The 24,562-nt window shown below is 50.9% G+C and overlaps 1 protein-coding gene across 1 annotated transcript; it reads left to right on the top strand.

The window, feature by feature from the left end:
- The first annotated feature begins 1,012 nt into the window (after nucleotides 1-1,012).
- col4a5 (collagen, type IV, alpha 5 (Alport syndrome)) lies at nucleotides 1,013-23,623 on the top strand. The gene is made up of 49 exons (XM_037479816.2): nucleotides 1,013-1,456; nucleotides 8,478-8,534; nucleotides 8,625-8,714; nucleotides 8,899-8,943; nucleotides 9,172-9,216; nucleotides 10,097-10,159; nucleotides 10,377-10,430; nucleotides 10,521-10,547; nucleotides 10,814-10,894; nucleotides 11,293-11,355; nucleotides 11,463-11,498; nucleotides 11,608-11,649; nucleotides 11,743-11,835; nucleotides 12,142-12,195; nucleotides 12,294-12,350; nucleotides 12,564-12,608; nucleotides 12,703-12,756; nucleotides 12,863-12,904; nucleotides 13,234-13,327; nucleotides 13,823-14,110; nucleotides 14,198-14,287; nucleotides 14,382-14,452; nucleotides 14,562-14,753; nucleotides 14,835-15,003; nucleotides 15,215-15,307; nucleotides 15,402-15,506; nucleotides 15,650-15,747; nucleotides 15,867-16,017; nucleotides 16,097-16,210; nucleotides 16,377-16,544; nucleotides 16,700-16,789; nucleotides 16,995-17,141; nucleotides 17,244-17,342; nucleotides 17,479-17,568; nucleotides 17,663-17,802; nucleotides 17,885-18,011; nucleotides 18,086-18,265; nucleotides 18,353-18,403; nucleotides 18,497-18,682; nucleotides 21,388-21,521; nucleotides 21,620-21,692; nucleotides 21,803-21,874; nucleotides 21,983-22,102; nucleotides 22,204-22,302; nucleotides 22,431-22,643; nucleotides 22,724-22,901; nucleotides 22,999-23,113; nucleotides 23,221-23,393; nucleotides 23,493-23,623. Exons 1-49 carry the CDS (start codon nucleotides 1,367-1,369, stop codon nucleotides 23,572-23,574), a joined length of 5,040 nt encoding a protein of 1,679 aa, XP_037335713.2. The 5' UTR covers nucleotides 1,013-1,366; the 3' UTR covers nucleotides 23,575-23,623.
- The last annotated feature ends 939 nt before the right edge of the window (nucleotides 23,624-24,562 follow it).

Consider the following 24,562-nt stretch of genomic DNA (forward strand, 5'->3'; position numbering starts at 1 on the left):
TCCTTTTGCACTTTGATGGCACGTATTAGAGGCCTATTACCCCTAAACGTATATTATTCAACCCTGCTTGCTTTTGCAGGGATTCAGACCAAACATCCCTTAAAAGGAGATCCATTTAAACCTGTCAGTGTAACAACATACAACAACATATCGAAAAGCATTGCAACTGAGCCCCAAAACAAAACTCTGAGAAATGATGACTATGTTGCATTGGATTGTATCAGTGACTGAATACAGTAAGAAAAGCCTTTCAGCCCTCAAGAGAGAAACCGCTAAAACGGTTGAAATGCAAGGTGAGAGTGACAGTTGTGAAACGATCATTAACGCCTGGTTACTTTACAACGTCAAGCCCCCATTAAGGTCGACACCTGCTTTTACTGCGACGAAGAGGCTTCGTCATGAACATTTCATGATAATTTGTTGCATTATAAGAAGAGTAAAAGATGTACATTAACGTCATGTGTGTGTTTCAGGAGCTGCAAGGATGATTAACAGTCAGGGCAGATTTCCTATTGCTCCCCACGCAATGTCAAAGAATTCCTTCAAGAAAGAAACAGAGGGTGATGATGTTCTTTGAGTTTGTACAAAAGTACATTTTGACTTTTTGTTCCATTCTGCCGGCAGCGTCGCTCCGTCAGGAGTCAAAAGAGAGAATTTGCCCCCTTAATAATCCGGCAGGAATGCAACGTGTCTGGGCCTATAGAAGATGTCAAATAAGGCTTTAATGTCAGACCCTTTTTTTCTTGTAGCTTCAGGCGCTGGGCAGGATTGGGGAGGCACGCAGGGGGGGGGGAAGGCACCAAATCCATCCGCGTCTGAAAGGTACTACCATTCTCAAATCATTCCTTATTGGAGACTTTGCAGACATTGCAGACTTTTGACTGCAGTGGCATCATTTAGCCTTCCCGAGTAAGACCGCCTTTAAGACCCCAATTCTTTCCGCATCTCAATTTTAGACGAACCGGCCCGTTTTCACGCAGGTGCAGCGAGCCAATATCAGTGCGCACCCTGGGGAAGCGGGAAGTAGTTCCGGCCGAGAGCAGTTGCACGTCGAGGAGAGAGAAAAAAGTTAGAGGCGGACTGCAGAGGCGCACGGTGCCAGAGCCAGGACCACTGGGAGCCTCTGCGAGGGCAGCGACAGCCGACACACCGGGGAAGAAGCGCCCTTTTCTTATTAACTCCATTTCCCCGAGGAACAAGCGCGCAGCGGGGGAGGGGAAGGGGGAGTGAGGGAGCCAGAGAGAGAGAGAGAGAGAGAGAGAGAGAGAGAGAGAGGTAGAGAAGCGCGGCGCTATGACGCGCGAGTAGAGAGTGCAGTTTGAGAGTGTTAACGCAGGCGGATTCGTGTTGTATTCAGCCCACCGAGATGAACCGACTCCTGGAGGCCCCGCGACGGCTCGCGGCGCCTCTGCTCCTCTTCGCGCTGTGCGTCGCGGTGCAGCGAACCGACTCTGCGGTAAGTGCGCTCCCCGCTTCTGCCCCCCTCCACCCCCCCCACCCCATTTTCTTTTATTGTTGCAGCCCCGTGTTCTGTACGTCTGTATTTATATGTGCGTGGCCGTGGAGGCTCCGCTGCTCTCACGGACGCCGCCGGCTCTCACGGGCGGTTTATAAATAGAGAGGGTTGCTTTGTAACAAGTGCACATCCTCTAATAATCATGATAACACAGATTGCACTGAAAACAACTAAACCAATCGCACATCGCCGTGATGCTCTTTTTAAAAAACTTTTCCCGTCGCTCCCCGTGGGCACCTTCTGCTTTGTAGTTGGATGGAAGACGTTCCCCGCGCGTCACGGTCCTCCCGCGCCGCCTCGCACTCCGTTTCTTTTATTCTCCTCACGGACGTAAAAGTTATGAGGATGATTTTGAAAACACTGACAGGGGACATTCCTGCTGCTCCCTAAAACGCGCGGTGCGTAATTGTTGCGTTTGGTGACATCCACGTCCCAGAGGAGCGGGGGGGAGGAGGGGGGTGGACGTTCGTCGCAGGGGGTTTGTGGTGGTGAATCTCCTCTCTGCAGGTGTGTTTTTGTGTCGACAGGCCCCGGTTTTAATGGATTCACACGAGCACATATTCCCCGCATCCCAAAGAGCCCACGACCCGCGCGACCCGCGGCGTGGAACGTCTCTTGGCCCCTCGCGGTGCATGATGCGTTTCTTTAACTCCGCCACTGCTCACACCGTGGAAGCCATCAACCGGTCCCCGCCCGCCTCATGTAATATTCCAACAGGTTACCCGCCCTATGAATATTCACGCGCTCATTAATAATTCAGCAGGGCTACAGCTGCTCAAGGAGATCCCGCCCACGCACGGCGCGTCCAAGCAGGACTGCTGCGCATCCAACGGAGACCTTTGCACGCCTCCACCTCGCGTGCAGATATTTAGTATCCTGTCACGTAGACGTCACTTTTCTATAAGCTGCTGGAAGTTTACACCAACATTTATGTTTGTATATCTTTGTATAAATAGTTTCTGCCTCTTGTCCAAACAAACAGCGTGAACTTGTGTCGCTGCAGCACGAAACTGATTCCATCTCTAAGAGGGTTTCCTCGTGGCGGAGTGGGTTTGTGTAAAACACGCTGGTGTTGTTTAATGGGACCAGATGTGCGTAGAGGGCTTCGCGCGTACATCACCGGAAGTAAATATGTCTCATCAACCATCAACCAGGATGGACGGTGTTTGCTGATGCAGGTGCAAGTGGTTTGGACCTTCTCTCTCCCGCTTCTCCCGGTTCTGTGTGAGGCCCCCTAGTGGCGACTGTGTATGCGTATAATACCTCCAAACACCCGGCGAGCATTTAAACACGTGTGCATGAAAGGAGGAGGGACTCCTTGAGTAGAAAACCTTCAATATCCCCGGAAAATACTCTCTGATATAGTTAATGTAAAGTTGATATTTGGAGATGATCATAAAGTAAACAAGTCAACAGACAACGAGCCTCTCATTCGTCTTTTGATAATCAATTCGCCTTCGAGTGTCTGTGTGTGTCTGTCTGTGTGTGTGTGTGTGTGTGATCCCGGCCGAAGATATGAATCTACCTGAGTCAGGTGGGGGAGTTCAGCCGTAATGTATACCTGGGGGTTTCCTTTGAACCCGTCACGCCGCGCAACCACAGACACGCACCCCATCTGAGGCATGCTTTCCCGTGAGCGCGCGCGCCTCGCCTTTTACATGACCCACATCCCAGGTGGAGCTGTGTGTGTGTGTGTGTGTGTGTGTGTGTCACCTTCTGATTACAGAGATAGGTCTGCACAGCTGCACCTGAATTTACCTGCTCTAGTGTGTGTGTGTGTTTGTGTGTGTGTGTGTGTGTGTGTGTGTTGTATTGAAAAAAAAGTTTAGGCTTCACCAGTTTTTTGTCTGGATAAAGAAAACCATTTAAAAAAAAAATGTTATTACGATGTAATACACAGAATACAACACATTACAATCATCAATTTCCAAACCAAAATACTAGTTTTTCCTTTGTTTGAACTCTCAAATGTAAAGATTTCAGTTGAATAAAGGGGGACAAAAGTGCATTTATCTTCCTGGCTGGAAGCCACCATTCGTGACACAGCAATGAATATTTGTTGTTCTCGCTGTATCTCGGCCTTTCTCCCTCCATCTCCCCCCCTAACCCCTCCCCCCTCCCTCCTCCCTCCTCCATCTTTGTGTTTGTCCTCGAAGGCGAATTCCATCTTTATCTCACCTGCTGTGAGAGATTGGCTCCTCCAGCCAGCACCGATCCCATCTCTGTGAAGGAGTACTTTGTGTGTACTCGCGTGTCTTCGCGGTAGAACTCACACGGACGCGTCAATCAGCCGGAAAGTCAACGTTTAGACGGCTAATTACGTCCGTGCGGTACTTTGACTGCATGCAGGCGGCAGGAGGAGTTACACTAGGTAGTAGTACTCTTTGTTTCAACGCTAGTAGTAGTAGTATTTATGGACGTTGCAGTAGTATTATCAGTAGTGGCGGGGGGGGGGCCGCGGTAGTTTCTACAGCAGTAGAAGAGCTCTTCAGGCTTCTCTCCTTCAGGATCCAACCTGGTTTCCGGAGTCTGTTTGTCAGATTTCGTTCTGGGGGGAATAATCCAACGCTTTGGTGTTTTTTTTTTGGTTGCACCGTAGCCAGTCAAACATCTGGAACTTGAGTCATGTGATGTCCGATCGATGGAGGAGCCGGGACAGATTCCACAAGCAGGAAAGATGTTGATATGTTTAAAAACATTCCAACAAGCAAGTTCTCTGTGCCGGGAGTGTGTGTGTGTGTGTGTGTGTGCCAAGTCCACCTACACTGTGCGATCATAAGACACAACACCCCCCCCCCCCCCCTGTCCCCCATCCCCCATCCCCCCCCCTCCACAGACAAAGTGGGAAAACACATTGCTTCAGGCGGGAGGCGCAGAGCAACAAGAACAAGAACAAGAAAGAGAGCAAACAAGTGCCTCCAGAGAGGGAGCCTTCCTTGTTGTGCATTCCTTCATCCTGTAGAGGAAGAAGAAGAAGAGGGGAGGGGTCTGGGTCCGACCCTGATCTACAGAGGTCTCCTTCCTCGGTGAAACATCCAAAAAGGCTTTTATGCTGAAAGGGTCAAATGTGCCAGCATCATGTGACTGCGTGACTGTGATTTCTTCGCTAACGAAATCGATTGTTACTTCACTCATAAGCAGCTGGAGCTGCGATGTGTCCTCCCCCCCCCCCCCCCCCCGCAGCCGCTATTCTTCTCCCGGTGGGGTCAGACACCCCCCCCCCCCCCCCGTCTCCCCACCCCCACTCCAGATCTGCTCATCTCACACGTGGGGCTGATGGCGAGGAGCGATGGAGCGATGGAGCTCGTGCAGCGGAGCGTGCAGTCTGCGGCCGTCTATGAGCGAAACCCCCCCCCCCCCCGCCCCTTCTTCCCCCCTCCCTCTCTCTCGCTCTCTCTCCCTCCACCTGTTTGTCTAATCACACATCGGAGGAGGAAACGAGGCGTGTTGACATTCTCCTTCAGGCCGGAGGCCGAGCAGCTCGTCCCTCGTCTTTTTTTTCCCAAAAGGAGGCTGCTGGTCGAGTCCGTTCCGCCCCCCCCTCTCCCGAGGATCACATGCGGCTTTAAGCGTTGTGTGTGTACACATCACAGTGTTTTCAGAGCTACAAACAGATTCTCCTGGTCGTGGACCTCAGATGTTCCTCCTCATTGAGGACTCTGTGGCTGTGATTGTGTGATGTGTTAAACTAGGTCAAATTCAAAGACCTTAAGATAAGATGTGCCCTTTTTTTGTTTGCTTTTATATAAGCGCTGCGCGCATGGCATTCCCAGACCAACGGAGGAAACTCCTCCATTAACCCGTCTTCTAACATCCAAGCCACCCTTCTCACCTGCGCCGCTCCCGTCCTTCATAGCCGCCACCGGGTGGTGAAGACCTGCAACTGCAGGTGTGCAGGTAGAAGCACACGGCGCTTCTTTACCGTCCAGCGGGGCAAAGCGACCCGGTCCCGCCTGCTCTTCTGTTTATTACGACCCACCGTCAGCAGATTGAGTATACCTCTAAGGGGTTGCACTTTAACAGACACCCCCCCCCCCCATCCCCTCAGGTCCCCTCATCTCGCAGATAAAGAATCAGGACGTCTTGTGCTTTCTATGTTTTGTCTACAGCAGAGGCTTCTGGGTAAATATTTAAGGTCCCACATAAACACAACTACTGCAAAGGGTTTTGTTTGGAGCGATGCTTTTGCCCCCCCCCCCCCCCCACCCCCCCAGAACCTGGAAGAACAGCTTCTAGGATTTCTTTAAACAGTTTACTCTACAGTTCCTCTTGTCAGTGACCCCTGTGACCCCTGGACCCTGAAAAAAAGGCTACCTTTTATATTATAGGGCTCTTTTACTAACTGAACCCATGACCCTTTTAGACCCTGGATGCGCTGCTGAGCCCCACTTTCCACCCCCCCCCCCCCCCCCCGACCCCTCCCTCCTCAGTCCATCCAGGTATTCAGCCCCCGCCCCTCCCCTCTCTGATTTCTCCTCGCCGTGCCAGGCGGTGATGTAGCGCTGCAGATGGGATGGTAGCGGGGCAGGTTTGGACCTGCGTCGGGCCGTGCTGTGCCGAGTTAGGCCGGGGGAGGGTTGTCGCGTCTCCCAGAGGAAGGAATTCAACCCCCCCCCCCTCCCCCTTTTCTTCTTGAGAACAGGCACAATAGATCAGCAATGTCTGCACGCAGGCCTCAGTCTGCCCATCTGTAGGTGCGGGATCGATGACGTCATGGAAGCATCAATCAGGTGCGACTTCTACGGACAGATGACGCCTCTCCCTGCCGGTATCTCTCGGCGGGGGGGGTCCCCGGGAGGAGCAGCACTGTGGCACGACAGTGTGTGTTTGTGTGTGTGTGTGTGTGTGTGTGGGGGGGGGGGATATTAGCTCTGGTCGTCCCCCTCCAGCGGCGATGAAAAGGAACCAACGGCTGAATTGAGAAGTTCAGAAGTTTCTCAATGATGGAAACACTGTGTCTTTGCGTCTTTGCAGCTGTGTGTACTGTTAATGAAAGTGTTTGTCTATTTACAGTGTGTGTGTGTGTGTGTGTGTGTGTAGGTGTCTAATCATCAGTCTTTGATGAACGGGGGAATTCCAGTCTCGCCACTCTAATCCTCGGGTACATGCCTTCCGCCCCCCCCCCCCCCCTCCTGTTCCTCCTCACCTAGCATCACGTTGTACACACCTCCACCTCCACCTGGCGTCTTTATCTGCCTTGTTTGGGGCCTTTCAGCGTCCATGTTTCGCGGGATGAACTCATGAACCGCTTCCTCTCGAGCGACTTGGCCTCCGCCCGTCTGCGCTCCACCTGTCGCGCACCCCCCCCCCCCCCCCCCCGCCCTATAGCGACGGAGGAAGACGGAGACGGAGGGAGCGGAGCACATATCTGCAGCTCACTGACCTCTCTAAGTGGATTACATGCCCCGTCAGTGCCTGGGGGGGGAATGAGAGGGTGGAGAGGGGCAACAGCAGCCACAGGCTCTTAGCCCCCCCCCTATTTAAGCACAGTTATCGGTTCATTCCTGGTATTTCTATCCGTTACTCTTATTATTATTCTTCTTCTGCAGCGGGTATCAGATGTTTCACTGACGTAGAGGAGTTAAAGTCAGAGTGGAGTCACGGCAGCATCAAAGCGCAGCGGAATTAGCTCCTTAGAGTTAATTGTCATGATACACAGATACAAAACAAGGCCACATGTGTCACAGCAGCGTATCGACGCCATTAACACTTTGTGGCATTGTAACGTGCAGCAACATCATGGAGGACTTTGTACTGCTTTCACTCCCAGATCAAGGAGGGATTATTCATGTTAATGGGCACTCAAGCCATGTCATGCTTTTTCTGGATAAACACATGTCCCGGGGGGGGGGGCAATGGAAACGGATGGATGAAGAGAGGGAGGGGGTGAGGGATGGGGGGGGGGGGGGGGGCAGTGCGGGCTGCAGGGCTGGGCGTGGGAGAGCAGACTGCATTGAGCTGTAGCAGACCAGACACTAATCTGGAGATTCAGAGCTTGTAAAAACACACACACACACACACACACACACACACACACACACACACTTGGCCCGGTACCCATGTGCAGATGTATTCCGGCGTGCGCTCGTGCCTCTCTGCCCTCCGGTCCAGATACCGCGTTGAGACGTGGCCTGACTTGAACCCAGCTGCCGATTGGGGGGGGGGGTGGGGGGGGGGCGGACGCTGACTTTTTGGGAGTCGGGACTGTTGCCACAAAACAAACGCCCTCCCTCCGGTGATCTCACTGTGGGAACCTGCGAAACAAACGTGAGAGCGACTGGCCAAGAACATTGCCCTCGTGTGGCTCGCAGGTGAACTGCAGGTATGACACCTCGTGAGGGTCGGCTCTGACCACTGAAGCAGAAGCACCTTCAGCACCAAACACGGGGCGCAGAAGAATGCTGACTGGACCGGCGCGTCCCGCCTTTTCTCACGGCCCGGCGGGTCCGCCGTGTCAACAGCCCTGGGAAAAGCTAATCGACAGCTTGGCTTGGCACCCTCCCTGCTTCCCCCCCCCCCCCCCCCCTCCCCCCCCCCGAACGTCCGAGCCTCCCCTCCGCGACGTTCTCACTCCGAGGAGCCCACCGAAAGGATCGCCTGGTGGAGATAAATTAGTTTCATTGGCGATAAACGTTGTTTGTTTTTAAGGGTAGCGCGTCGATCCGAGCCGCGGTGACCTTGCGTTAAACAAAAAAAAAAAGTGTTGCAATTCTCTGTGGGAAGAAATACGGAGGAATGCTGGTGTAAAGTAAACTTTCACTTTTACATGTGCAGAATATTATAAGAAATGTTCACATTTAGAGCACCAGATGGTTTATTTTCTAACTTATACATGCACACACAGACACATTTGTGCATGTATTGATTGATTTACATTAGATAACAATGTGTTTTTGTTGCCAAATCTGTTTTGTCGTGCACACAGGTTAATTAAAGTCGTCCTCTTCTCTTCTCCTTGCAGGCTTGCCACGGCTGCGTTGGATCCACGTGTGACTGCAGTGGAGTGAAAGGATCCAAGGTGGGCAAAAACAAAAAAAGAGACGCTATCAAAGCCTTGTCCGCTCTTTAGGGCGATGTTTGGTGACTGTGTGTGCGTCACTGTCCGCAGGGCGAGCGCGGCTTCCCGGGACTCACCGGACAGCCCGGCGTGCCGGGCTTCCCCGGACCCGAGGGGCCGATCGGAGGCAGAGGAGAGAAGGTGGGTTTGGGGGTTTGGGATCCACGTCAATGAGGCTCAGTCAAGTCAACGAAATTCTGCAAAAAAAGAGTAAATGAGTTTAAAAAACAGTGAGAATATGATGGAAGTTGTTTGGTAGAGAAAAAGTTGAAAAGGACACAAATTATTCGTCTGATCCTGTGTGTCGTCTGTTTTTCCCTCTCAGGGGAGTGATGGACCACAAGGACTTTATGGTCCAAAGGGAATCAGAGTAAGTACAACATTATAATATATTATCCTCATGTATCACGCTTAACTTAACAAAAGCCAAATGAAAGACAAACACTTTGGTTTCTCCATTCAAAACGTAATGAGCTCCTCTGACCAGCAGATGTCGACATTTTGCCTCATGTTTACCGCCACTGAGGTCACGAGGAGGCCTGAAGCCGATGGGTCTTCTGCTGCTTTTATATTTCTAACATAACTTCTGTTCCAACAGGGACCGTCTGGATTGCCAGGATTTCCAGGAACACCAGGACTTCCCGTAAGTTCTCCCAAATCTTCTAAAACTACAATATTACGTACGTAGGTATTGTTAATATATAGTGTAATTAAAAAGTAAAACACAGCTGGGTTACTTCTAAACTATACCTCAAACTATAAGATGATGCATGAGAGACACAACTTAACGATAACTTACAGGTTTGTTCCAGTCTAAATATAATATGTCTTATTGTTTGCTTGTCTACCACAACATTAATGTTATTTGTTTACTAAAATATAGAAAATTCAGAATATATTAAAAAACCCACATTACTACAGGGCTTGGACTTCTTTATTTTAATAATTTACCTGGGTTTTGCTGAAGTTTAATGACAGCACTGTTAGCGTTAGCTAGAGAATATATTATGCTAACGTTAATTGTTAACCACCAATGCTATTCACAAAGAAACACAAAAGATAATCGATAGAACGCACAAATCACGGCCCGTCCAATAAACTCACCCACACAAATGTTTAAAATAGTCTGCACTGGATTTTGTAACTAAGCAGAATCAAGCACCAACGAGGCAGAGCTGAATAAACAATAATCCCCAAAAGAACACAGACACACGTTTAGACAACAAACAAAAAAGAGCTGGCCAGTTGCAACACACATTAACACAACTTAATTAGACAATAACACAAAGGTTGTGACCTGGAGAGGAGGCTCCCTGCGTGAACAGAGCGCTCAGCATCTCTGTCCCAGCAAAAGTCAAAGCGATGGCGTGAGTCACCGCTGGAGCACCCGCCATTAGCATGTTAGCTTTAGCATGTTAGCTTTAGCATGCATTGTTTTCTTTAAATGATATTTATATATTTACATACCTTTTGAAAAGAAAACCCAGTTATGTAACTTGCGGGTTTACTTCCTGTTTCCTCAGGGTCTGCCCGGGCAGGACGGAGCTCCGGGGCCGAGAGGTGTGGCCGGCTGCAACGGGACGAAGGTACCTGATGGAAACAAATAAGACAACTAAGCCATTCTGAACAAGTGACGGTTAGCGGTTTTAGCACTCAATAAGTGCTAAAAATAAAAATAAATATCTTCCTCTTATCTGTATCATTGTCATTATGAAAAGGCCTCTACGTCCAAATATTGATATTAAATATTACAAATGACCTACGTGTTGTGTGTTGATTGCGTTTCTTACTCTCTCTCTCGAGGGGGAAATTGGTTACCCGGGAAATTCCGGAATTCCGGGACAGCCGGGGCGATTGGTGAGTGAGCGGCGCGGAAAGAAAAAGTTGATTAAAGACTATTAAACTACACGCGTCCCTTCAACATGTGTCACTTTCTCTCCTGTCCAGGGCCCCCCCGGTCTGCCAGGACCAAAGGTAACTTTCAGCCCAATCATTGACACGCGTCAGCGTCGCTCGTCACGGTCTGATCCGCCGAGGTGACTGGTGCTGGCGTTGATCCGGTGGTTTATAAACGTTTATGACTTAAAAGTCTAGGTGTTCTTTGAGTTCTTGGCCACAAGGTGGTGCTGTTTACTTTAGAATTCCACCAGACAGAAACATTTTGAAGAAGGAAAAAAACCAACTAGAAGACGTTTCACGGGCTCCTTTGATTAAACGGCTTGTGCTTTTCTCCCCGACAGGGCGACCCGGGGGACGTGATCCCGGTCAATAACTTTGGATCGCCGGGAGCGGAGGGATTGCCCGGACTGCCGGGCCTTCCTGTGAGTTTTGTTCTGTGTATTCTGACCTCCTCAAATTTGGTTATCTGCCGATAAACTTTGTCCAAAGTGGATATCCAAAACTTTTCAAAGACAACAGACATAAGAAACATCACATAGCCTCAAAAAAGAGCTGAAACAAGGTACATTTTTAAACCAAATAAGAGGGAAGACATATCTCTTTAATTTATGTGAATATACACTTATTCATTCAATTTGTTTATTTATATGCTGAAATGTATTACAAATATAGCAGGTAAGTAACTTGAGCCTGCAAATAAAGACTGATTTTTCAATAAATGATCAGATTTTGAAATAAGACCAATGTCTCTTATACAAACTATGTAAAAACTCCTGAGAATGTATGAATATTCAGTATAGTAACACCTGTGATGTCACAGGGAGCTCCTGGACCCTCCGGTCTGCAAGGTCCAATCGGTCCTCCAGGACCCAGAGGCTACGAGGTAACGGCGCCATCAGCCGCAACAACCTCTAGATTTGAGTATTTTTCATGTTTATATATATTTAAATGGTACTCCCAACAACATGGTTTTCTGGTGTTGTTTTCAAGGGTTCTCCAGGTCCTCCAGGCCCCCCAGGACCAAAAGTGAGTTCAAACATTGACCAAATGTTTTTGACCAGGAGAAACATTTCGTTATTGTCGTGTTAATCAATGTGTCAAAGCAACATTGAGCTTCTCCTGCTTGCTCCAACAGGGAAACATGGGATTGAACTTCCAAGGGCCCAAAGGGATGAAGGTATTTACCGTGTCACCAGAGTCAAAGTTAGTAGAGGAGCTTCACATGTAACCGTTAATCTCATCTGGTGTGTGTGTGTGTGTGTGACCACAGGGGGAACAGGGCACATCCGGACCTCCTGGTCCTCCAGGGCAAGTTGGAGAACAAGTTGGAACGAAAGATAGCGTGATTCAGAGAGGAGACAAGGTAACAAACATCAGCATTCAGAGTGCAGCGGGAAATACACGAGTTCAACTGAGCCCAAATCGGCCCAATTAAATCATTTCATTTGGAATAAGTAAAAAATAAAGAAAAACAATATAACATGTGTTTGTTTTAGGCCGAAATAATAAATAAATCAGTTTACTTCGGTTTTGTTAGTTCTCTGCTGCAACCTTCACTTTGGCCACTAGATGGCGGCAGATTATTCCAGAAACCACTTGGTTTATTTCTTGCTGTTGGGAGTAATGGATCAATGGATCGTTATGGAAACTATTACCTGTTTCTCTGCAGGGTGAACCAGGTTTCCCGGGGCCCTCAGGTGATCCAGGCTACCCAGGACCCCCTGTAAGCATTATTTCAGCCCACAAGCATCAGGATCTTATTGATTAAGAGTTCCACATTATGGAATTGTGGAAACAGAAACGTGACGCTGTCATTTGCAGGGTCCCTCGGGTGGGCAGAAAGGAACCAAGGGAGAGCCAGGTGAAGCGGGAAAACGCGTAAGTAGAGCTCACACGTGTGCTTCTGGTATTTCCCTCTGACTACACTTCATGCTGGAGGCGCTTCAAAGTACTTCAAAGGAGCATCCAAGCACACCAGAAGTGTGTCTGCTAATGTTAGAATGAGGACGGATGCTTGTAAGGTACAAACTTTGATGATGGAGGCACTTGGCTGCATTTACAGAGCTGTTTGTGTTTTTCTTCTACCTGCAGGGCAAAGCAGGCAAGGACGGCGATCCCGGCCCCCCAGGCTTCCCCGTGAGTTCTGCCCCCAAACTATACAATTCAATGAGATTATTTTTCTACCTTTATCGGGATGTCAAACTTTCTGTTTTCCTTTTGTCACTATCAGGGAGGTAAAGGGGACCCAGGCCCGCCAGGCCCTGCCGGCAGAGATGGAGAGAGAGTGAGTTTTCTACCACTAATCACTCTACTTTCACCAGGTGATGTCACGGGTTGTTTTGAGAACGGCCCCCGTGTCCGGCCCTCTTTTCTCTGTTTGTTTCTTTTAGGGGCAGAAGGGCGATCGTGGATACCCAGGCCCGCCAGGAGTGGTGTGTATTCTCCTTTTCTCTCGTTCAACGGGACAATCTGAACTAAAACTCTACTCCTGGCTGTTTCTCTGTAAACTTAAAGTTGACTCTGAGATTCTTGTGTATATTCTTGGTGAGCATAAAAATGCTCATAATGTATAAAATGAGAAAGCAGCAGCATTGTGATCAGCACGTGACTCTCAATGAATGAATACTTGTCACATTCTTTATTACAATTACATGTTTTTTTTTCAATAAAATAAATGCACGCTATCTTGGTTAAAGAATTAAATCCCTGTGACTGAGTGTGTGGCTTTTCTTCTGATTACGTCTCATTTCTACCCCGCTAGGTAATCGGTGGGGGGGGAGGAGGTCTGATCGGCCCGAAAGGAGAGCCCGGCTACCCCGGCTCACCCGGGATCAAAGGAGACCGAGGCCCATCAGGTAGACATCCGGGACATTTACTTTAAAAAAGCTAGGTAACAATTTCCACACTGAAATTCGGAGTAATTTTCACTCAGGAATTATCAAGTTTCGTTTACTTACTAGTAAGAATTGTTTTTTATCCAAAATATTCAATAGATAATTAATTAATAGATAATTAAAAAAAACAACTGTTTAAACAATACTGTAAATATAAATGAATAAAAAACACTTAGCTTCAAACTACGGCTTTGAACTTCAAACTATAAACAATATATTAACTGTTTACAGTTTTGCATTTTCCCCTCTATAAGAGCTTTATGTGTATATATTATTTCATTGAAATTTGGGGCATATTAATCATATCATTTAATTTAAGATTCACGCTCATTGTGCGGGAACTAAAGATACGTAACATATTCAAAAATGATATATTGTAACTCAAATATGTTAATACCAAAATGAAATAGCTGGCTAGTTGGTCAGTAAATCAATGCTTCGATTGGTCCTTACCAGGCCTATCGGGACCTCCGGGGGAACCGGGTCGCCCGGCTACCGGAGGTGGAGGTCAGTCCGGACCTCCCGGCTACCCAGGAGAGAGAGGCCAGAAGGGAGACCAGGGCCCCCAAGGGCGTACTTTGCCAGGTCCGCCGGGACGTCAGGGGCCTTCTGGTCTCCCGGGCCCGCAGGGGCTCCCCGGACCCCCGGGCTCTTCTTCCGGAGGATCAGACTGCGCCTCTGGAGTGCCCGGGTTTCCCGGCGTGCAGGGAGAGAGAGGCTACCCAGGAGAACCCGGATTTAAAGGTCAGCACAAAAGAATCACCAGATAAAGGAGTGGCGCCGGTCCGGAAACTGCAGAACACCGACCTCAGCGAGCTCTTGTTCTTTCAGGCGAAAAGGGCGACACCTGCGTAAACTGCTTCACAGACACTTCCGGCATCCCCGGACCACCGGGACCCGCGGGACAACCCGGATTCCCTGGTAACGCCCCCTCAGCACATTCCCCTCAGGCAGTGCTTTGTGATGAAGTCTTTGGAAGTTGGTACCAAGTTTCTTCTTCCCTCTCGGTCAACAGGATCTCCCGGCTCCCCGGGGATCAAAGGAGACCGAGGATTTTCAGGAACGCCTGGGGCCGTCGGACCCCCTGTCCGTACTTTTCACTTTTCCTCCAGAGGCATATATCTTCTTACAAGTTGTCAACTGAGAAAGGAATATTCGGCGTAATCTTCCTGGTTCTCTTTCGCTTACTCTGCAGGGCAACCCCGGCCCTCTCGGTTCCCCGGGATTCCCCGGAGAAAAGGGAGACCCGGGCGAGGTCATCACAGTCGACGGTGTCAGGGGAGAGAAGGGTGACACCGGTTTCCCCGGATCGCCCGGCCTTCCCGGTCTGGACGGTCGACCCGGTCGCGACGGTCAGCCGGGGGCCCCCGGCACCAAAGGAGCACCCGTAAGGCAGCTTTCCGTCGAGTCATTTCGATCCAATGGATCCGTCCTCCGTACGTCTCGCAAATCAACGTGTGTTCCACAGGGCTCTCTGCTGGTGAAAGGAGAACGAGGCCCCCCCGGTGAGCCCGGCTCCTCGGGTATACCGGGAGACAGGGGTCCTCCGGGAAGCCCTGGTTATGGACCCCCGGGATCATCGGGAGAGAAAGGAGTCCAGGGCGTCTCGGGAAGACCTGGAAATGCCGGTTTTCCAGGTAAGAACCTCACGTTTTATGTAGTAGTCTTGTCTTTGAACTACACATCTTTTTCAAAATAGAGAGAAGAGCCATAAACTGTGTTGGATGCATTTACAATGCGTTCAGGCTCTGCTCAGTAAAAAATGCAGTTTTCAAATGTAATCTGTAATCTGGCTGTGTTGAAGGTGATGTTTTCTATTAAAAAATGACTCTGTTCACCCACACACAGGTACCAAAGGGGAACCGGGCCTGGCGGTGGGTAAGAAAGGCGAGCCAGGACAGAGGGGATCTCCGGGCTCGTCTGGACAGCCCGGCTTACGAGGTACGTGTTCGTATGTCTCTTTTTTACCGCGTCGTTTCCGAGGAGCGCTCGCTCAGAGTAACCGAGCTGACGCCTGCTTCTGTCTGGGCGGCAGGTGACCCGGGTCAGCCCGGACGGGACGGTTTCCCTGGTTCTCCGGGAGGCAAGGGAGAGCCTGGACTCCCTGGCATTGGACTCCCGGGACCCCCAGGGGTCAAAGGTAAAGATAATAAAGCAGCACTCTTACTTTTTCCTCTTCTCTCCACCCCTCCTTGACCTTTACCTACTCCTCTCAGTACATCTCATGCCTCCACCTCCTCAGATGTTTTCATTCCACCTTTCCTCCCACTTCCCCCATCCCAGGATTCCCAGGTGTCGCAGGCCAGCCAGGATCTCCTGCAGCACCAGGTAGACCAGGAGTAGATGGACTCCCTGGCCAGCCTGGATTTCCTGGACCAAAGGTATGTAGATAACTGGACGGATAAAATACCTTGTTGATAACAAAAAGAAATTCACATCAAAAAGGGTGAGAACAGTCTGCATAATAAGCATTCGCAACTCGTCTTCCTGTGTGTGACAGGGGGAGCCCGGATTTGGCCTTCCTGGCCCCCCAGGTGTACCAGGATCACCTGGAGCGAAAGGCTTCTCCGGACCGAAAGGAGACCCTGGCTTCCCCGGCGGCCCTGGCTCTCCCGGGCGCTCTGGATTTGACGGCTCTCCAGGATTTAAAGGTATTCTCCGGTTCCCTACACTCGGATCCGTCAAAACTTGTTAGAGCCGACGTTGACTTTCTTATCCTTCTCTGTCCAGGTGAGCCCGGTTTGCCGGGTATACCTGGAGCTCGTGGCCCACCTGGAAACCCCGACGCCGGCGCAGTGGGGCCGCCGGGACCACCCGGCCTCCCTGGCCAAATGGGACTCCCAGGTCAGATACATAAGGCGGAATTTTCCTGCATATGTTTTTCTCAAAGGGTTAGGGTTAGGTTTTGATGTTGATGTATTTATTGTTTATTTGGTTTGAGAGTCACCCTGGACCGTGCATGACCGCCCAGCTGGTTGACTTCGGGCCTTGAAATCTCTCATCATTGCAGGGAACCCCGGATCAAACGGAGGGAAGGGAGACCCCGGGCCCCCGGGTCTAGACATCCCAGGTCTGCCAGGAGACAGAGGAAGTCCCGGCTTCCCAGGTTCCCCCGGCGCCGTCGGACCGCCAGGGCCTTTTGGAGGACCTGGACGGGACGGCCAGCCTGGTTTACCGGGTAAGAGCTAATGCTAACACCAATAACTTGTAGACCCGACATGGTAGCAGAATGTATGGATGACTAACTGTGTGAAGGCTTCGTGTGTACCTCGAGAATATATGAGGAGTGAGTTATTGAATATTTTTATTTCCTCCTTTGACGTGTCACTGCAGGTCAGAAGGGAGACATGGGTCTAATGGGATCCCCAGGACCCTCTGGAGGACCAGGAATCCCAGGAGGGCCCGGCGCCCCCGGACTCAAAGGTGTTCACTCCTACAAATAGAGTCTTAAAGGGAATTAATCACTTTACCACTTTGTATTATTTTGAACGGGAAAAAAAATTGTGAAAGGCCTAAAAGATGAAACTATTGCTATTTTTATCTTTTATTCTTGATATGACAAAAATGGAACTTGTGAGTCTTTAAGATCTCGCTTAACGTCTCTGACGATCACCTTTCTCCTCCCCAGGCGACTCTGGGTTCCCCGGGAGGGACGGGAATCCTGGCGGTCCCGGTTTCAAAGGTGACCGAGGTGATCCTGGCCTCCCGGGACCCCCAGGACAAAGCACGCCACCGGAAAATTTGAAAGGATCCAAAGGAGAACCCGGACAACCAGGTACGGCTTAAAAGATCTTTGCTGAAGACTAATTGTATCACGCACACAAGTAGACAACATACACTTAATTGCGCTTTGTATTTTTGCTGTTTTTTTCCACAGGTTCACCGGGTTTTTCAGGTCAGAAAGGCATCCCTGGTCTCCCCGGTGACCCCGGGCCTGGGGGATCCGATGGACGTCCAGGACAACCCGGACCACCAGGTGTGTGTTTTGTCTCTCAACGCATACACACACACACACACACACACACACACACACACACACTGACATGCATAAATCTATGAACTTGTGTAAATGGATTCCTAATGAATCCTTTTCCTTTTCCTCTGTTCTGCAGGTCCCAAAGGAGATTCTGGCTTCCCAGGTGGCCCAGGTGCTACTGGACCTCCAGGACTAAAAGGTGCCATGGGAGAGATGGGTTTCCCAGGTGGGTTCGAGCGCATTGTCATTTCTTGGCGACCTACCGAAACACGTGATTTCTCTGCCGTAAGTGCTGATGTCCCACACTTATGATGCCACAGGACCATCGGGGCAGAAGGGTCTACCCGGTCAGCCCGGTAGGTCTGGATCCCCGGGACAGCCAGGAGGATCCGGTTTCCCTGGAGCCAAAGGTGAACCAGGCTCTGCTGGAGTCGGACCACCGGGACTATCTGGACAGAAGGTACTTGACTCGACCACCTAAAATACCCTAAAACTGCAGATTCTGCACTCACCCCTCATGGATCCTTTTATGTCTCTCGTAGGGAGAACCAGGTCAGTCAGGGTTCCCAGGAGTTTCAGGACTTAAAGGAACACCTGGATCACCTGGTCTCCCAGGCATTCCTGGAGGGCCAGGGCCCAAAGGTGACCCCGGGCTCCCCGGATTCCAAGGTAAGTGTTTCACCTCAGCAGGACATAACATGTAAACGATCCGCTAGTTTAAAGTCCCTCTGCCCTGCTGTCAGGTTCCCCGGGTAGCCCCGGTCCTAAGGGTCTCGACGGCGGGTTCGGTAGCCCAGGTGTCCCCGGAGCTCCCGGTAGACCGGGAGAATCCGGCCGACCAGGATCACCAGGGTTCCCAGGAGACAAGGGCCAGGCAGGTCGGGACGGAATCCCGGGACCGGCCGGGATCAAAGGAGATCCAGGTGAGCCCCTGGTCCGTGACTTGAACCGTTGACTCCAGTGTGTCATTGAGGCTGGTTTTGATGAGGTTCACTTCTGATTCACTCCAGGGCTTCCTGGTTATGGTGGACCCGGCTCTCCTGGGCTTCCCGGGCTGCCAGGTGAGCAACCGTCTTCTTTGTGTAACAGTTTGCTTGCTGCGAGAAGTGTCTCTGCACCGATTTCTAACAGACTCCACTTTATCTTTCATTAAGGTTCGAAGGGAGACCCGGGTCTTCCCGGCCCGCCTGGCGTCAACGGATTCCCAGGATCCAAAGGAGACGCTGGTTTCCCCGGATCTCCTGGTCCTTTAGGCAACCCTGGTCCTGCCGGACCTCCAGGCCAAGCTCTGCAGGGCCCCAAGGGGCTACAGGGATCCCCTGGGCCACCAGGAAGAGGAGGTAAAGCCTTTGAATATAGTCTTTGTCCCCACATTTTCTGCCAGTAGTTGCTGCCTGGTTTTCTGATCAACTCTGTGAGACCTAGAACCAAGTGGCGGTTTGTTATTCCTACCGTGACCGATGGGTGGGGTTTATTGCTTTGGACAATCAAATTGGGTCCAAATGGTCCTAGCGAAAACTGGTATTTTATAGAAATGACTATAGATATAGAAATCCTTGGGCCTTATCAGAGTATTCAGTCTTTCATCTTAAATCTGAGCTGTAGGACTCAGCTCAGTAACTTAAAGGCAAAAGTACACTGATTGTATGCCAACTATAAGGACGTTTTTACTACAGAAAGTAGCCCTTTCTGTAGTTAAAACAGGAAGATTAAAAAAATGATGGATAATCACTTTACGCTCTTAAAGATGCATAAAAAACATACACAAGCCACACAACCATCCAAAACATTCTAAAGGAAAGGCGTCACTGAGGAATCCTCGACGTTGTGACTCGAGTTCATTCACTTTCACTCTTTAACGGGCGAAAACCAGGCAGCAAACAGCAGAAACAGCACTGTTCACCACGTGAATGCCTCCATCGCCTCCCGGTCGGTTGATTTGCATGAGACGTCCCACCAATCGCCACCATCACGCCGGCGTGTTTGAGTCACTGAGCACGGATGATCAAAGGAAGGGTCGCGATCCGTCACCGGGGTTCGACCCCGACACGAGCATGTGTTTGTGCCACTTTGTTGTCTCAACATCATCATGTTTTAGTTTTTTGTTGGGATCATTTTTTTTTGGTCTTTTTATTTGTTTTACACCATCCATCCGTCCCTCATGTCTCCCTCACCCCCTCGTCCTCTTCTCCTTATCCCACAATCATGGGGGAAGCTGATTCATCCATCACTCCACAGCCCTGAAGCACTCTACTTGTGTGTTGTGTGTGTGTGTTCATCGTTTAGTGGTTGTGTTAAATCATGTTGAGCCTGAGAGTGGTTTTGGTTTGGGTCAGGCCTTGTCTTGTGTTTTGTCCCACCAACCGGTCCTCTGCATGGACACCGTTTGTCCCGAAACACCTGGACTGAGAACAAGCCTAACACAATGCTGGGGAGGGTGGGCACCACACATGGTAACACAAAACAGCCCCGATTACAATAGATCTAGTGGCTTTTTAAATACAAGGGGAATAAAGACATAAACACGGACCCATATCAGTTTTTTTGAGACGAAGATTGTGTACTAGAAGCATCCGTCAGCACTGACCACACACCAGCACTGTGTTGGGCTTGTAAATGAAAATGAGTGTTTCTTTCCCAGTGTCCCTGTGACAAAATGAAGTTATGACATTGTTCCCCCCCCCTCCCCCTGTATCTCTGTGGCCCCACCCACTGTGGTGTGGCCCCGCCTCCTGGTGTGATGACTCGCGCATCGGGCTGCCGCAGGTCCCTCAGGTCAGATCAACGATGCCTCCCCCGACCGAGCTTAACCCCCCCTTTGATCAAGAGGGGAATCGGTCTCTCTTTCCTTTCATTTCTCCTTCTAACGACTTCTTCTTTCACTTTCCATGCACACCGATGGTAGTGTAACGCACAACGAGTAAGCACTCTTAAAATGATGGACAGGAGACGTTCATATGCAGCACGTTGGGCACAGTGAGCATGTCCTCTGGATCACCCGTAGGCCGAGTACAGAATGTTGTGATTGTCGCATCTCACGCAATAGAACTAACTCACTGGAGCCGTTAAATCATTGTGTCGCACACTGGGATTGTGTTTGTGTTTGTGACCGTTACTGAAATGCTGTCTTGACATCGGTTAGACGTCCCGCAGCGTCGAGGCCACAGTTGGTTTGTCGAAGCGCGATTATTAAAACTATTTCTAAGAAGTGTTAAAGACAACGAAGGAAAACTGCACTTATTACTGAGAATGACTCTTCGTATGCTGCCCTGTGGCATTGTGGGCAGTGGCCTTTGAGCTAATGTCGCGCTGTTGGTTGCTACTTTTCATCACTTCGACTTCCATTGAATTAATCTTAACAGCACTTCCAAGTAAAGAGTTGACAAAGTGCTTTGTGGTCAGTAAAGGCTTCATCATTAAACGAAAAGTCACTAAACCTCCGCTCTACTCAAAGATAAGATGTTGTGTTGAGCTTGACTGTTCTTCAATTACTGCTTCTGTCTAAACCTCTTTCTCTTTTTTGCCCTCCGCCGACATCCGGCTCGGCTTTCCCTCGGAATTCTGGGAACCGTAGGTCCTCCAGGTTAGACTCCAGTGCTGTGATGGATTTTGTTTGTGCTCTTTGTGGGGAAATGAAGATGTTTTTTTAATGTGTCTTTTAACATCTTTGTGTCCTATTGTATTCATTTGACTTTTTCATTCACATGATGGAGAGACAGTTTGTGAGTGAGTGAGTGTTTTTTTTATCACTCCTTCTTTACCCCACAGGGCCGACTGGACTCTTAAAACACTCACATAAAAGAAGACGTGCACACATTGTGTTTTCTCATTTCATTTTAAGGAAGCATAATTGTTCTTTGGTTGTCTTTCTCTGTCTTTGTGTTGCATAATAATATTATTCTTATTGCTAGCTTCATTCTTTTTGTTTTTAGGAAGTGAAATTATGGTTTGGTTAATCATTTTCAGTTTAAAGCTACATTGTACATCTACTTGTGTATTCATAACTGTGTGTCTGACCTTTGACTTTTGGCGTCCCCCTCTGCAGGCTCCCCAGGCCCTCAGGGTCCCCGAGGGCCCGCCGGAAGCGGCGGCGTTAAGGGAGAGAAGGGCATCCCCGGCGCCAGCGGACAGCCCGGCTTCGCTGGACAGAAGGGAGACAGCGGCGTTCCCGGATTCCCAGTACGATCGCTTCGCTAAGTTTGAACTTTGTGAGGTGAAAGAAAAATGTTTGCCTAAAAGCGACTAATGTGTCGCTGTGTGGACTCTTTTCCGAGCAGGGCCCCCCTGGTCAGCCCGGTGGTTCGGGTCAAAAAGGAGACATCGGTCTTCCTGGCGTTCCCGGATTCCCCGGTTAGTCCCAGTCTGTAACGTCCTTCCTCCCCCCCCAAAATCTCTTTTTAATAGTGTGAAGTCATCATAAGCAATGCCCAAATGTTTGTGTCCTTTTGTCTTCCTGCCAGGACCGAAGGGCGACTTGGGATCCCCCGGAGGAAACGGGCTCCCCGGAGACCCTGGAGATGTCGGATCCCCTGGTGGGCGGACGCACTCACTCGGATCATCATCAGAACATTCAGGAGGCTAATATGTCCCCCCCGGAGGGTCAGAAAGGGTTTGGAAATAATCCTTTTTTTCCTTTTCAGGCCCTCCTGGTGACTCGGTTCCATCGACCTATCAGAAGGGAGCGCAAGGACTCCCCGGGCCTCGGGGCCTGACCGGTGGTCGAGGACTTCCCGGCACCCCTGGGCGAGACGGAAGTCCAGGTGGGTGATTGTGGGCTCTCTGAGGCGACGGCTCGGGGCGACAAGACGCCGTCATTGTCGCGATGAGAGAGGAATAATCTGTCCCGTCTGCCTGTCGTCAGGTGCTCCCGGTGAAACCGGGGCCCCGGGTCCCGAGGGTCCTCCGGGCTTCAGCGGCCCCCCCGGCAGGAAGGGAGACAGCGGACCAGCTGGTCAGCCCGGTGCGTGACAAAGGGAACCGGACCTTCTCACAGTGACCGTTTTTTAAGCGTCCGCTCGCCATCCAGCAGTGAGCTGAAACCGTGCGTGTCTGCTCCTCCTTCCCCCCCCCCCCCCCCCCCGATCTCAGGTCAGCGTGGCTTCTCCGGCCCCCCCGGTTCAGACGGCCCCCCGGGAGTCCCCGGCCCTCCGGGATCGGGTTCCTCCGCCCACGGCTTCCTGATCACGCGCCACAGCCAGGGCCAGGAGGTGCCCTTCTGCCCCCAGGGGACCGGCCTCATCTACGACGGCTACTCCCTGCTGTACGTGCAGGGCAACGAGCGGGCCCACGGCCAGGACCTCGGTACGCACCTCGGGCCCCCGCCTTACCTCATTCCCTCACCGCACCCCCTGACCCCGCCTCCTCCCCCTCCTCTGACCCAGGCACGGCCGGCAGCTGCCTGCGGCGGTTCAGCACCATGCCCTTCATGTTCTGCAACATCAACAACGTGTGCAACTTCGCCTCCCGCAACGACTACTCCTACTGGCTGTCCACGCCGGAGCCCATGCCCATGTCCATGGCCCCCATCACCGGAGAGGGCATCAAGCCTTTCATCAGCAGGTAGGTAGGGAGGGGTGGAGGGGTGGAGGGATGAGGGACGAGGGGGGGGTAGGATACGGAGGAGGAGGTGTTTGATCGGCCTTTCTCCGGCGTCCAGGTGTGCGGTGTGTGAGGCTCCGGCCATGGTGATCGCGGTGCACAGTCAGACCATCCAGATCCCCAGCTGCCCCTCCAGCTGGGAAGCCCTGTGGATCGGATACTCCTTCATGATGGTACGCGCCCGAAAGCTTTGAAGCGGAGCCGGAGAGCAGAGCTCGTCGCCGCCTCTTAACCGCACTCTTGCCCTCTGCCCCCCCCCCACCCCCCCCTTTCCCCACAGCACACCAGCGCGGGTGCGGAGGGCTCCGGTCAGGCCCTGGCCTCCCCCGGCTCCTGCCTGGAGGAGTTCCGCAGCGCCCCGTTCATCGAGTGCCACGGCAGAGGGACGTGCAACTACTACGGCAACTCCTACAGCTTCTGGCTGGCCACCGTGGAGCCCTCCGAGATGTTCAGGTGGGGAGGAACCTGGACGCCTAAAGGAGGTGCATCGTAACCCGTACATATTTATTCGTCATATTCACACACCCCCCTCCCCCCTCCCCATCCTCGCAGGAAGCCCCAGGCGGAGACCCTGAAGGCGGGTAACCTACGGACGCGGGTCAGCCGCTGCGTGGTCTGCATGAAGAGGACGTAGCGGCGCACCGGGGACGCACGATCGATGACGAGATGATTGGATGTTGGGGTGGGGGGGGGGGGGGGACGTGGGAGATGGGGGGTGGGGTGGGGGGAAAGGCCTGTGAGGGAAAGAGGTGGAACTCCAATGGTGCTTCGTCTCCCGGATCTGACACATCTTAAACAATGGTGCTACTGTGCAACACAGCTTAAAGATTAAAAAAAAAAACACAAAATGACAAAAATAAAAGACACCCAAATAAATCTTACATTTATTCTTTGTTTGTCTTAAGAAGTACCTCAACATGAAAGCAAGAGAAATATCCACTTAATGGTGCCGTGATGGAGGTGTGACACGTTTCTCTCACTCTTTCCCTTCCTTGGCGTTAAACGGGCACTTTGACCCTGAGACGAGAGACGCACTGACGATGAGCTTCTCCTGAGCGAGGCGGACTCTTCTTCTCTTCTTTCTCTCTCTCTCTTCCTCCGTCGTGTTTTCTGTGGCTCTGTGGTTCTGGCCGTGCTGTAGCCCCCCCCCCCTCCCGCCCCCCCCTACCCGCCTCCTCGCCACCAGCCGCAGCGCCGCCTTTCTCTTTTTTGTAAGTAATAAAATGTGTATATTGTGTAAAACACCTTGTTGTTCTTAGTGTAGACACATTTACAGGTTGCTCTTTTATTTTTCTCGCTTACACACACACACACACACACACACACTCACGTCACTGCTCACTCAGATATTGTACAAAGTAAGGCTTTTATGAATGAAACAGTATTTTATATATAATAAATCTATATTTGGAAGAGAGGATACAAAGGTATATGAACTTTATTCGGCTGAGCGGAGGCACTTCACTGAATTCTAAAGCGCAAACGGAGCCACTTCCCCCCCCCGAACACGACAGTCTCGTGTTGCATTAACGACGCCAATCGCCTTCGGCGCTCAATTTGTAGGACGTTGAACTGAAATAAAGGGGATTTTTAGAACGTGTAATGATTGGGGGTCTTTACGG

The sequence above is a fragment of the Pungitius pungitius genome, chromosome 1, assembly GCF_949316345.1.
Source record: "Pungitius pungitius chromosome 1, fPunPun2.1, whole genome shotgun sequence".
NCBI lineage: Eukaryota > Metazoa > Chordata > Actinopteri > Perciformes > Gasterosteidae > Pungitius > Pungitius pungitius.